Source organism: Schistocerca nitens, chromosome 8 (assembly GCF_023898315.1).
Source record: "Schistocerca nitens isolate TAMUIC-IGC-003100 chromosome 8, iqSchNite1.1, whole genome shotgun sequence".
In the NCBI taxonomy this organism is placed as follows: Eukaryota; Metazoa; Arthropoda; class Insecta; order Orthoptera; family Acrididae; genus Schistocerca; species Schistocerca nitens.
The window spans coordinates 298333303-298347114 of NC_064621.1; the positions used below are offsets into that span (position 1 = coordinate 298333303).

At 40.4% G+C, this 13812-nt stretch overlaps 1 protein-coding gene across 1 annotated transcript in view; it reads left to right on the forward strand.

Moving 5' to 3' along the window:
- LOC126198549 (uncharacterized) overlaps nt 1-12639 on the forward strand; it is a 78549-nt gene extending 65910 nt beyond the window's left edge. Inside the window, exon 6 of the mRNA XM_049934971.1 lies at nt 11565-12639. Coding sequence (XP_049790928.1) covers nt 11565-12130 — 566 coding nt within the window. The 3' untranslated portion in view covers nt 12131-12639. The remainder of the gene's footprint in view (nt 1-11564) is intronic.
- The last annotated feature ends 1173 nt before the right edge of the window (nt 12640-13812 follow it).

Genomic DNA, 13812 nt, shown 5'->3' on the forward strand with positions numbered 1-13812 from the left:
TTTGTACAAGGATGGGAGGATAATTACGTTCAGTGAAGGCTTAAGTGAGACCCTTAGTATATTTTGGCAGGGACTGCTCGTTACTGCAGATGCGATGGCCACAGGTGGCTAGGCTGTATAGAAGGGACTTCTTGGTATGGAATGGGTGGCAGCTGTCAAAGTGGAGGTATTGCTGGTGGTTAATAGGTTTTATATGGACGGAGGTACTGATGTAGCCATCTCTGAGGTGAAGGTCAACATTTAGTTAGGTGTCTTTTTGGGTTGAGTAGGACCAGGTGAAGCAAATGGGGGAGAAGTTGTTGAGGTTCTGGAGGAATGTGAATAAGTTGTCCTCACCTTCCCTCCAGATAGAAAAGATGTCATCAATGAATCTGAACCAGGTGAGGGGTTTAGGACTCTGGGTTTTAGGAAGGATTCCTCTAAATGGCCCATGAATAGGTTAGCATAGGATGGTGCCATGCGGGTGCCCATAGCCGCACCGCGGATTTGTTTGTAGGTAATGCCTTCAAAGGAGAAGTAATTGTGGGTGTGGATATAGTTGGTCATGGAGACTAGGAAGGAGGTTGTCAGTTTGGAATCCATAGGGCATCTGGAAAGGTAGTGTTTGATAGCAGTAAGGCCATGGGCAGTAGGAATGTTAGTGTACAGGGAGGTGGCATCAGTAGTGACGAGCAGGGCACTGTGTGGTAAAGGGACAGGAACTGTGGAGAGTCGGTTGAGAAAATGGGTGGTATCTTTTATATAGGAGGATAGGTTCCGGGTAATAGGTTGAAGGTGTTTGTCTACGAGAGCAGAGATTCTCTCAGTGGAGGCACAGTATCCGGCCACAATGGGGCGTCCTGGGTGATTGAGTTTATGGACTTTAGGAAGCATGTAGGAGGTGGGAGTGCTTGGAGTGGTAGGGGTAAGTAGAGAGATGGACTCTGGGGAGAGGTTCTGGCATGGGCCTAAGGATTTGAGTAGTGACTGGAGATCCTGCTGGATTACTGGAAAGGGATGGGTCTCTGCTGACGGAGTCAGCTGTCAGATACTTCCACCTACAAAACATGCCACAATGATGCCAACTTGTGTAGCCAGTATGAGGCTAGTGTCAGGTAACTACTGAAAGCAAGAAATTACAGTTTGCTTTTAGCACAGAAACTGAAATTTTTCTGTCTTGAATTTGCTCATAGAGGTTAACTTTAATCACCATGAACAAAGCAAGCATGATTAATACTTCTGCTGCAGGTTGTTGGCAACCATTTCATCAAATACATTGCACATCATGAAGTTGTGATTAAGCTAGGACCTAAGTTTAAATTCGGGGCAAGAAAAAGTGTCATTTGCTGCAATTCAATCATTGCTCACTTAAAAACAGTTGTCAACAGAGAATTTTGCATTCTCGTTATACCTCATGATCTTTGCTGCCAACATTGCTCCACACTGCTAAGTAACGGCATTTGTGAAATGACTTGTTATGTTTTTTCATCACCTACAACAGAGCTGCAGTCGATGGGGCTACACTGTAAGCGCAAGTGACAGGTGTCAGCTAACCAGTAATTTCAGTGAGACTGTAGATGTAGACAGAAGAGTGGCAGGAGGGAGGGGGGTGGGGGGGGGAGTTACATCAGTCCTCCCTGGAGGGGGAGGTGCCCTTGGCAATAGCTTTAAAGTACCTTTTCGAAGTGGCAACCCCACCATAATAATGCCATATAAACAGGTAAGGCTGGTTCTCCATGAAATTTGAGAACATAGGACTGGATGAATAAAGTGGAGGAAGAAATATGAGGTTCTTTTATTTGAATACTACTTTTTTATTGGAACTGTGTGAAAGGATACTTTTTCAGTTGTTAGGATGTGTATAGTAATTTAGTCCATTCCATAAATGCAGTGATAAATTTAGGAAAATGGGTATTCAAGGAAGTGAGTGAGCAATGTAGAAAAGTGTATCAGCATGATGCTTTCCAGCTCATACACACATTGCATTGCTGTATTCATTATTCAAGGAAAGGAGCCTTGGCAACTAGTAACAGAGCTAGAACAAGGCGCCCAGACAATTGTGTGAAAAATATCATGTAGTTTTGTCACTTCCTGGTCATTTTGTAACAGATGCCTGTACACAAAAGCATGTCATTTAATCCTTTGCAGATAGTGGTCATACCAGTGGGGCGGCAGCGATATTGTCCCCACTACCTGTGACCGTACAGATTTGCTTTTGCTTTTCTGTCACCTGCATCTGATGCTGTATTGGTACAATTGCTCCCTTCTGCGACTGAATGGTACAGAAACCTGTTGCGAGTATCTGGATCAATTTGCGTTTTCAGGAGGCCTTGTATACATTCTGTCTACAGGAAGTAAATTTGATTCTTTTGTTTTTGTATTCGATGAGCATGACGCATTCAAAAGGTTTAAGTGACAATGAAATTAGAGAAATACTGCTAAATGAAGACTCCGCTGCAGAATATGGTAGTCATTTCAAAAACCATGAATATTGTGAGGTATTACCAAGAGAAAGAGAAGATTCTTTGAGTGATGTTGAAATTATTCATGTGCTAGGCCCTTTGCAGGTGAGAAAGAAGCGGAAGGTCAGAAACAGTGAATACAAATAGCTGACATAAGGCATGTTTACCCCTCAGAATTACAGTTTCTCGAATAATAATTCTGGAGTGAATCCTCATTATGGACTAACAAGGAACCCCTTGAATGTGAGGTCACAAGTTATACCTTTAGTAATGCTCATTTGAAAGTGTTGTGGTAAGAGCTATAACAGGAAAAATATTAGCTTGTAATGACTCACCTTGTGCATCAGGAGGGCAACAGAAAATGGGTGTCTGGGAGGTGCAGAGATCGACCTTCTATGGGATGTACATGTACACTTCACAAAATGGACATTGTTGACATTCAATAAATGTTCAAAACAAATCATTAACTTGCACCATGAACACTGAATGAAAAATGGCACACCACAGTGATCACAAATGTTTGCACCATCAGGATCAAAGGCGAATGCTTTGGAAGTTATAAACCATGTGGGATGTTTAGACAGTTATCCACTCTTAAAGAATGCAAAAAATAGTAGAATCATATTGGTGTAATGGGGTGATAACTGGTGGCATGCAACTGAAAGCGAAACAGTCTGTGGTGGAACTTATCTTGAAACTGGCTACCCTTTAAGGCGTAGCTGCAGATGGTGCGATAATATGTTTTGTAGGCATGGGAGGGAAAAAAAAAAAAAAATCCAGAGGCCGAATTTGTCTGGTGGTTCCAGGTGTATGAATTGCAATGTCACACACTTTCCAAGGAGAAATGGCTACTTAGGCTGATATAACAACAAAAACAGTCAGTTATGACAAAATCCCATGTCACTTTCCTTGATGTTAATATCGCCCTCACTGAAGGCCAGCTACACACTTCCATCCACATTAAATTTACCAACAAACAACAGTACTTACATTTTGACAGTTGCCATCTTTTTCATGTCAGATGTTCCCTTCCATACAGCCTTGGCATTCAAGGCAAATGTATTTGTTCAGATGCAGACTCTTTACAGTACACCACCATTCTCACCTCAACCTTCATTGCACGTAATTATCCCACCAGCATAGTTAAAAAGCAGATTTCTTGGCCCATCACATCCAATCCTTGTACGACTGATCCCTCCACAAAACAGCTCCTGAGCACATCATTGGTGACTCAGTATTATCCTGGTGCAGAATGTGTTAATCAAGTACTTCAACATGACTTCCTGAAATCCTGCCCTGAAATGAGATCCTGTCTGTTTGAAATGTTGCCTACCACACCTAGAATAGCTTTCCATCGGCCTCCCAATCTCCGCAATATTCTTGTCAGACCCTATGCTCCTTCTGCGCCCATCTACCTACCCTATGGCTCCTACCCCTTTGACCGTTCCCAGTGCAAGACTTTCCCTATGCACCCTCCTACCACCACCTATAAGAGCCCTGTAACCAGTCAAACATATATTATCAAAGGAAGAGCCACCTGCGAAACAGCATGCTCTACAACATGACATTTGTGACCTCAGCACCTGTTTCACCACACGTGCCATCTGGATTCTTCTCCCAGACACTAGTTTCTCAGAACTCCGCAGGTGGGAACTAACACTACAACATGTCCTTGGTTCTCGCCACCCACGTGGCCTTAATTTACGTTAATTTCCTCTGTCTCAGCTTTTCTTCACTGTAACTACTCTTTGCTTCACTCCATTTGCGTTTTCTAAATCTTCCATTGTCTTTCCTGTCTGTTTTTCACAGCCCCCCCTCCCAACTCTGTTACATACAATGCACTCAGCTTTTCACTCTTATTAACTCATACACAATGTTTTAATAGTAATCTCTGTCTTGCATATTACCCTGTATTCCACCTTTAAGCTCTCAGGTTTTCAAATCTCATCCAATGCAGTCCCCAATGATCAATCTTTCCTTCTCATCCCATACAGTAAGTCTCCCCTGGTCTGCAGTTCTGGGTGACTTTCCCAAAATCTACCCCTTTTCCTAGACCTCTCCAGTCCTTTTCCTTCACCCTTCTTCCTGCCTCTTCAACCCTTCTGCCGGAAGAAGGCGCCACTAGCTCCGAAAGCTTGCCAGTTACAACAGTCTTCTGTGTGTGTGTTCTGCCGCCACTTGGTGAGTAGATTTTTTTATCTATCCCATTAAATAACTTCCCAAGGAAAGATGTTTTACTCTAAAGAAGGGTCACTTTTGCAATCAAACCAGGAGTCAAGCACAAGCAAGTTATTGTGACCAGCTATTGGCTAAAAGCAGTGCTCGTATCATAGTTGCAGTTCTCTTATCCCCATTTTCCCACTGTTCTTACTGTGATGTAAATATTCCCTACTGCCCTTGCAAGATATCTCACACACACAGAACGAATTGTAGGGGTAGAGCACCATCCAACTTCCCGCAGCACAGTAAATAACTTTCCAGCCAGTTTATCATTCAGATTAATAGCTGGCATAAATGTTTGCAAATGCATTAAGGCACTGACATTAGTTCATCTTGGTACAACTCTCGTGGTATCTCTAATTAGTTCCTCTCACAAGCATTTCCGAATTAGTCAGAGCTGAAAAAAAATTCCTTACTGAACAATGGGATAAGTTTGTTTATTTCATCTACAAAGTTTTGGGCTGATTCCACAGTTGGCTGTGCATTGTCAAATTGATGATTTGTTTGAAATTTCATTAACTCATTTCTTCCAATTCTGGAGCACTGTTTGAAGTTATGCAACCATCCACTGCTTCTCTTGAAATTGCTGTAATCTGTCTTGTGCACAATTTTGTGTGCATGACACAGCAGGTCACACTTGGGCACATGTTATAAACTGTATCAAGTATCGTTGAAATGTGCAAACATCAGTTTTTGTACCAAGTGTGGCTTGTCCTCTCTTGAATATGTTTTGTTTTTCTTATGTACTACATGGTCATATTGCTGCAGACTTATTCGAAATCTGTTCTCTCTTTTGTGTGTGTGTGTGTGTGTGTGTGTGTGTGTGTGTGTGTGTGTGTTTACTACTTTTCTTTGAAAACTGCACATTCCACTGCCTCACCTTGCAGAAATGCTAATATTTCACCTGCCATTTCTTACTGTGCAAAATTCCTTGGGTTCCTTTCTGACAAAAGTCTACCTGTTGTAGACATAGTGCAATGTTTGCTTTGTTTATCATTGCCATTGCTGTGCTTTGTATTGATACCACAAGCACGGTAGCAAGTTACTTGTCAACTAAGCAGTGCAGTTATGCTCCATAGCCTAATGCTGTGCTCACCATTGAATATCTCCAGTCTTGCCCCATGTTGCCATTAGCTGCCAATCTTTTGGTTGCATGGTGGACAATATGTGGGACATCAAATGCTGTAAACATCTTTGGCTTTTTGTGACCTCGCACTTGGGTGTCCTTGTAAGTGAGGAACCTAGTGAAAGTGAATGCTTTGAGCTTATATTTGACAGGCAAATATACAAAGTAGTATATGAACAATCTCGAGGATCTTCCGGGGAAATACTACTCAGACTAGATGTATCACATTTAACACTCTGCATTCTGAAGGTTCACATAAAAAAGAATAGACTAAAGGACGACTGGTGTACAGACTCATTGACTGAAACATCTTTCTTTTCGAAAGTAATACCTAGGAACAGGTTTCTGACAGTTCTAAGAATGGTATATTTCAGTCGTGCAGGTGTTCTGGGAGATGCTGAGAGGATGAATGGGCTTCATGAAATAAAGTATATTGTAAATTTCGTAACAGTGAAATTCAAGTCAATTCTAAATCCATTCTGAGATTTGTATATTGACGAGTCTAATGCTGTGGAAAGGTAGACATTTTCAAACAGCATATACCAAGCAAAAGGCACAGATTTGGAATAAAACTGTTCATATTGAATGACGTTGAAACTAGATTTATTTTAGATTTAGTAATGTACACAGGAGGAGGAACAGAAATTGAAGATACTTGGGGTCGTGGTGTGTCTGGCACTCTTGTAACTACTCTGTTGAAACCGTACCTCAACAATGCTGATAACATATACAACCACTGATGTGTTTTCCTTTCCACACAAGAATAGAACTGTTGCCTGTGGGACAGTTAGGCCAAAAAGGAAATGTGTGTCAACTGATTTGCCTTCAAAATGAAAGAAAGAACAAATTACATCACACCATACTGATTGTACATTGGCAGTAAAGTTTATGGATAAGGAAGAAGTGCACATGCTTTCAACAATTCATACACACACAATTGTTGTAACAGAGAACAACAACAGAGAAACAGGTGAGAAAAAGCAAGAAATGCAATACTGTCATACAATATAGCCAGAAGATGCGAGCATCGGATAAAACAGACTTGCAGATCAGCTCTATTCAATGTGCACAAAAGTCAATCAACTGATACAAAAAGGTTTTCTTTCACATCTTGGACTTAACTGTATTGAATGGCATGTTCTTTACCAAAAGCAAACTGGTAAAAAACCACAGCTACTACACTTTTGCTTGGAGCTCATGAGGCAGTTGCTTGAGAAATACAGCATTCGCATAAAATCTGCAAAGGAAAGAAGACCAACATCACATGAGGCACCACCAAATCTCACACAGAGGCACTTTCTTTACGTAGTACCACAGGCTGCAGAACAAGGGTCCAAGAGCCAAAGAACATGCAACACATGCAGTCATATGACATGAAAAGACAAAGAAAGAAAAGATGCTAGGTTTATGTGTGCAGAGCGCAATATCCCTTTATGTATAAATCCATGTTTTCAAGAGTAGTACACATTGGAAATATTTTATATTAGTTATACACTTCCATGTAACACTTCTCAATTAATTAAATACAATAAAATTAATTATGAGAAAATAGCAAGCCACTAGCTTGTTTTATCTCAAAAACCCATGTAATTAAACAATTCCAAAATAACTCAGTTGAAAGAAGCAAGCGAGCATATAAAAACTTAATCTTCAAAGGGCTAAGGATAGAAATTGGTAAAAAGATAAAATGCTTCCAATTTTTATGTTCAACAACAATATGAAAAGGATAGAGTGCTACTAACCATATAGAGGAGACACTGAGCTGCAGATAAGCACCATGAAAAGACTGCTATACATTTTAGCTTTCATCCAAAAACCTTCTTATGAAGTAGACTCCCCCCCCCCACACACACACACACACGCACCACCACTCACAAACACATGACCACTGTCTCTGGCTGCTGTTACTGGACTGTGGACAGCAACGGTGCCAGATGGGAACAGCAATCTGACATTGGTAGTGGTGGTGAGAAAGAAGCATGGATTGAATGTTGAGGTCCGGTGGTGGGGAACAGGCAAGATAGCAGGGTAGGGGTGGAGATTATGTGGTACTGCTTGCGAGAGCATGCATTGACATGATGGTGGCAAGTTAGGACTGCTACGTACCTGTGGCTGGATTGGAGTAAGTGGTAGTGGGAGGATGTATGGGACAGGTCTTGCATCTAGATATATTTCAGGGAGGAAAGCAAGGGATTGGTGGCAGGGCCGTAGTAGAGATGGAGAAAGGTATTGCATAGGTGTGGCAGGTGTTAGAAAACTACAGTGGGAGGGGTGAGACGGGTAATGGGTAGGATACTCCTGATTTCAGGGCACAACAAGAGGTAGTCAAGACCCTGGCAGACGATGTGATTCAGTTGCTGCAATCCTTGGTGGTACTTAGTCACAAGGAGTGTGTTCCTTTGTGGCCAGTGGGTTGGTATGGGGGAGGCAGTAGTTGACTAGAGAGACGAGGCGTGGGAGATCTGTTTCTGTACAAGGTTGGGTGGGTAATTTCAGTCTGTGAAGGCCTCAGTGAGACCCTTAGTATGAGGGTTGACTGAAAAGCAATGCCTCCACCTTCGTAGGTCTTCAACAGTTGGCAGCATTGGTATGTGACAAGTACTGGCTTGTTCCATAGCCTCTTCTATACAGCTCCAGCTGGCAGGAAGCCTTAGCATTGAACGGTTGTGTTGTTACAATGTAAAGTATGGAACCCTGCGCAGATGGTCGGTCAATGAAATTTAAGCAACGTGCAGTCATTAAATTCTTGACAGCAGAAGGTGTCACTCCAAAGGAGATTCAGAGAATGGAAGAAGTTTTTATGGTGATTGTGTTGATGTGAGTACTGTGCATAGTTGGGGGCGAGTAAGTTTAAAGATGTTGGGGTGGGAACATCTGACCTGCATGACAAACAAAGAGTTGGACGTCCTGTGACAGCAGCCACCAAGTTTCACAAGCAAAATGTTGACAGATTGATTCGGGACGATCGTTGTATCACTCAGAGAGAAATTGCAAGCATAATCAGCATTTCACAAGAATGTGTGAGTCACATTATTTTTTTGCTTGGCTATCGGAATATCTGTGCACAGTGGGTACCACGGATGCTGACTCCTCAAATGAAAGTGCACAGATTTGGAATTGCCAGGAACTCCTCTTGCATTATGAGAATGAAGGTGAAGCCTTTCTCCATTCAATTGTGACAGGGGACAAAATGTGGGTACATCATCACAACCCGGAGATGTTGAGAGAATTGTGAGACTGTGGTTGCAGAAACAGTGCGTCGACTTCTTCCGTGACAGCGTCAGAAAACTTGTTCATCGTTGGCAGAAATGTATCCAATTGGCTGGTGATTATGTGGAAAAATGAATATTGGTAATTAAAGATCACATTATAAGGATTATTTCTGCATTTGATTTCTTAAAATATTCCCATTCAAACCCAATTAATGAAGGTGGAGGCATTACTTTTCATTCAATCCTTGTATATTTGCATGTTCCACTGTTTTCCATACTGCAAGCTTTATACAAGGCCCTCACAAAAACATTTATTGTAGTCTTATCATCCTGTAATTACAATCACTACCTGAGCCAGAATATATTATACAAACTTCACCACCATTAAGTTTAATCAGATCTAAAACTTTTCCAATTTATATGCAAAGAAGACAGTCAAATCTGTAATTGCAATGGAATTGTTTGTGTATCAGTGTAATATGATTTGTCATCACCCTATGTGGGTCGTAACATAGTTACATGGCTCACACTCAGATCAGAGGTGATGCAGGATTTGAGGTCATATGCCTTTGACACGCAAGCAGTTAAATGTAGGAGTCATTTGCCAATGGGCATATCTTTACAGTGAAGATGCAGAAGGGCATAGGCACTAGTTTATAACCAGAGTAAGTGTAAAACATAAGTGAAGCTTACTTGATTCTCCAATCAGTACCAGAACAAATGGCCAAAATGGCCTATAACTCTATTACGATTCTGGTATACACAATAACATATGGTACTATGACCACAAATCACGGAAGTAGCAGATTCTGTTTTTCTGATCGAACTCTTTATTTCAGTAGCGCGTCAACTGACAGATGGACAGAGTTACATGTAGACAAATGTATGAAGGAAACCAATAACTGTAGTCTAGAGGTACATGCCAGCAAGCTTTACAAGTCCTTTTTTGTGTACTCACTTATCTGAGTATGATGTTCAGTCACACAGAATCCGCTGCTGCTGCTCATTGTCCATCCAAGGCCACTAGCTGGAACTCTTCACTGTCTCGAACTAGGCCTTGCCTGACATTTGAGGGCCACTATGTATGCCTGCTTGCTTGTAGATGATGTGTGACTCCATCGCCCTTCCTCCAACTCACAATCAGTGAGCACGAAATCAGCAGTTTCTCAATGCATGTGATCTCCTGCTGAACTGATCAAAGCGACTTGCACTGTGTGCCTCCATCTAAGCTAAAAGGCTTACTGCTAATATTCATACTAAGATTCACTCGCTTCCCCCCCTCTCCATCTCCAGTTTTTTGTGTCAATGTTAAACATGTATTGAGAAACATTCTTTCAAGCAGGAGATAGCATGGTGAACTAGTGATATTTATTTATTTCCTGTTCTTCAGTGTTTGAATATGCCTAGCTAGTTCTTAAAACTATTCAAAATGTCACTTTATTCACATGCAAAAATCGGTACTAAATCTAAATTTCCAGATTTGGCATTAAAAGAAATAGAAATATTTACTTTGAATGAAGATTCCAGGGATAGTTTGCCACAATCTAGAAACAGATACACTCACAGTATCCTAGAAAACTATCTCTCTAGCGAAGGGTAAAGCCAATATATCCTAATACCTCATTAAGCAAAATTGATTCAAAAGCCCTTAGCTTGAGCTTATTGGCTATAACAAAGGAAAATATATGCTCCCATGAGACTATACTATTCTAACAGCAGAGCTAATGACCATCCTACAGGTTCTCCAGTGTGCTTACCAATAACAAGAAAAACCATTCATTGTATTATCACATTCCAGATTAATTATCTTTGTCCTGAAGTATTTATAGAATGGAAGAAGTAACTACCCACTACATGGGGAGACATTATTTAACAAGCATCAATAGGTGGTTGGTCTCTGTTGGAAAAGACATATTATGGCATTAAATGAAATGAATGATAATTTTTTCTAATAATGATTATAGCCCTCAAATCATCCTTCGATGATCTTTCAGATTTTCTTGATGTGACTGATTAACGGAGTATTTCCAAGTGTTCACCCAAGTTCATATTTGCATTTTCATAAAAACGGAGATATAAATTTGGCTAAACACCCAGAAGTACACTGTTTATCATCTTTTGTTATGTTGCTTTTTGTTTCATGTAGTAATCATCATCAATATTATTGTACAACCTATACATGTAATGCACCGAGTGGGGTAGCGCAATGATTAGCACACTGGACTTGCATTTGGGAGGATGACAGTTCAAATCTGAGTTCGGCCATCCTGATTTAGGTTTTCCATAATTCCTCTAAATCGCTTAAGACAAAAGGTGGAACAGTTCCTTTGAAAGGGCATTGCCACTTCCTTCTCCATCATTCCCTAATCCGAATTTGTGCTCCGTCTCCAACGACCTCGTTGTTAGCAAGATGGTAAATGCCAACTTCTTCTGTGTAGTACAAACCCTCTCCCCATTTTTATGAATTAACCAAAGTTTATATACCATAATTCTGTGTAAGTAACAAATTAATTTTTGTTGTTTGAAGCCATGTTTTCTATATTTTCATATCTTATGTCCTTACAGAGCTGGTAATGCGGAAAAATGTAGTAGTGATTAACAGAAAGAACAGTGATCAGAACTCAGAAGCAGACAGTAGAATGCTCAAATTGACATCACCTAAGAATGAGCCAAGTAGTGAATATACTTCATATGATTGTTCTACTATCGAAAACTCAAGTTCCATCACCAAGAGTTTGACTAACACCCAAAAAGTGGATCCAAAAGTACATTATGTAGCTCTTCCAGTGGCTGCTACAGAAAAAAATAAAAAAGTAAAGAACACATCTAATACAGATTCGCAATCACTAACAAATAGAATCAGTGCACCGAAGATAGTAAAGAGACAAATTGCTCAGTTAAAAACTCATTTTGACTTGATTGCATTTTTGAAAATGGAGGAAACTCTTAGAAATCAGAACAAAAAATCATGTATTACTCATAACTTGGATATGCTGCAATGGAACATACTAAAGAATCTTATTTCTTCACATATCACAAAGCTTAAGAAGAAGCATGCATCCAGAAATGAAGAGAGATATGAAACACTCATGAAGAAAGTGCGGAAAACAATAGCAGTTAGCCTAGGTTAATATTTATTTTGATACTGGTGTGAACAGGTGAATGCATGTTTTTGTTGTTGTGTTGTCTTGGTAGGAGTAACATCTGTATTTTGCCATGAATTATGAATAACTGAAGTGTGAAATTCATCAGTATTACACAGTTACAGAATTCAGTGTATAGAGGGTAGTATGCTTGAATTAATTTTGAGAAGACTTTTGCGTTGTTGCAGAATATGCCTTTTGTGTTGTAGCAGAATATGCTGTATATAAATAAAGATGTTAACAATGTATTATCCCTTGGATATACATGTGTAATACTGGGTTTCTTTTGTCTACCATGTATGTAATTTTTAAACCAAGATTTTACCACCTGCCAGTACTAGAATGCTTTTTGTTCATGACAAGGGAACCCCACATTGTAGAAGTTCAATCGTTAATATCTTTCAATTTTTGTATTGTGCATATTACATCACCATCAAGAAGCTCTACTCAGTTTGCATGCTCTTTCACTTGCTTAACTGAATAAGTGTTGTACTGTTGCTCATTAATATTTTTGCTCTACCACAGTTGTTCATTCTGTCTGGCATTAGTAATGTTAATTATAGTGTGACTGTGTATGAAAATTAAAATCAAAACATTGAAGGTTGCACTATTATCTGTTTTCCCACAGATCCAGAGAAATGGACTCAATATGTTCAACGAAGTGAGGTAGCGTGGTGGTTAGCATACTAGATTCGCATTTGGGAGGACAACGGTTCAAACCCTCGTCCGGCCATCGTGATTTAGGGTTTTTGTGATTTCCCTAAATTGCATAAGGCAAATGCTGGGATGGTTCCTTTGAGAGGGCACGGCTGATTTCCTTCTCCATCCTTGAAGAAGTGGTGGCATTAACATTAAAATTACTACTATCTGTAGCGCATGTTTTAAATATATCTAAAAACAAAGATGATGTGACTTACCAAAAGAAAGCACTGGCAGGTCGATAGACACACAAACAAACACAAACATACACACAAAATTCTAGCTTTCGCAACCAACGGCTGCTTCGTCAGGAAAGAGGGAAGGAGAGGGAAAGACGAAAGGATGTGGATTTTAAGGGAGAGGGTAAGGAGTCATTCCAATCCCGGGAGCGGAAAGACTTACCTTAGGGGGAAAAAAGGACAGGTATACACTCGCGCGCACACACACACATATCCATCCACACATATACAGACACAAGCAGACATATTCAAAGGCCCCTTTGAATATGTCTGCTTGTGTCTGTATATGTGTGGATGGATATGTGTAGTGTGTGCGAGTGTATACCCGTCCTTTTTTCCCCCTAAGGTAAGTCTTTCCACTCCTGGGATTGGAATGACTCCTTACCCTCTCCCTTAAAACCCACATCCTTTCGTCTTTCCCTCTCCTTCCCTCTTTCCTGACGAAGCAGCCGTTGGTTGCGAAAGCTAGAATTTTGTGTGTATGTTTGTGTTTGTTTGTGTGTCTATCGACCTGCCAGTGCTTTCTTTTGGTAAGTCATATCATCTTTGTTTTTAGATATATTTTTCCCACGTGGAATGTTTCCCTCTATTATATGCATGTTTTAAATAGGTAGATTACTTATGTAATCTCCAGAAATGAAGGAACTTAAGAAAGAACACAACACCAATAACAGGAAACAGTACACTGAAAACAAAACAGAAGTTACTGGCCCATGCTTTAAATGCAGAGGA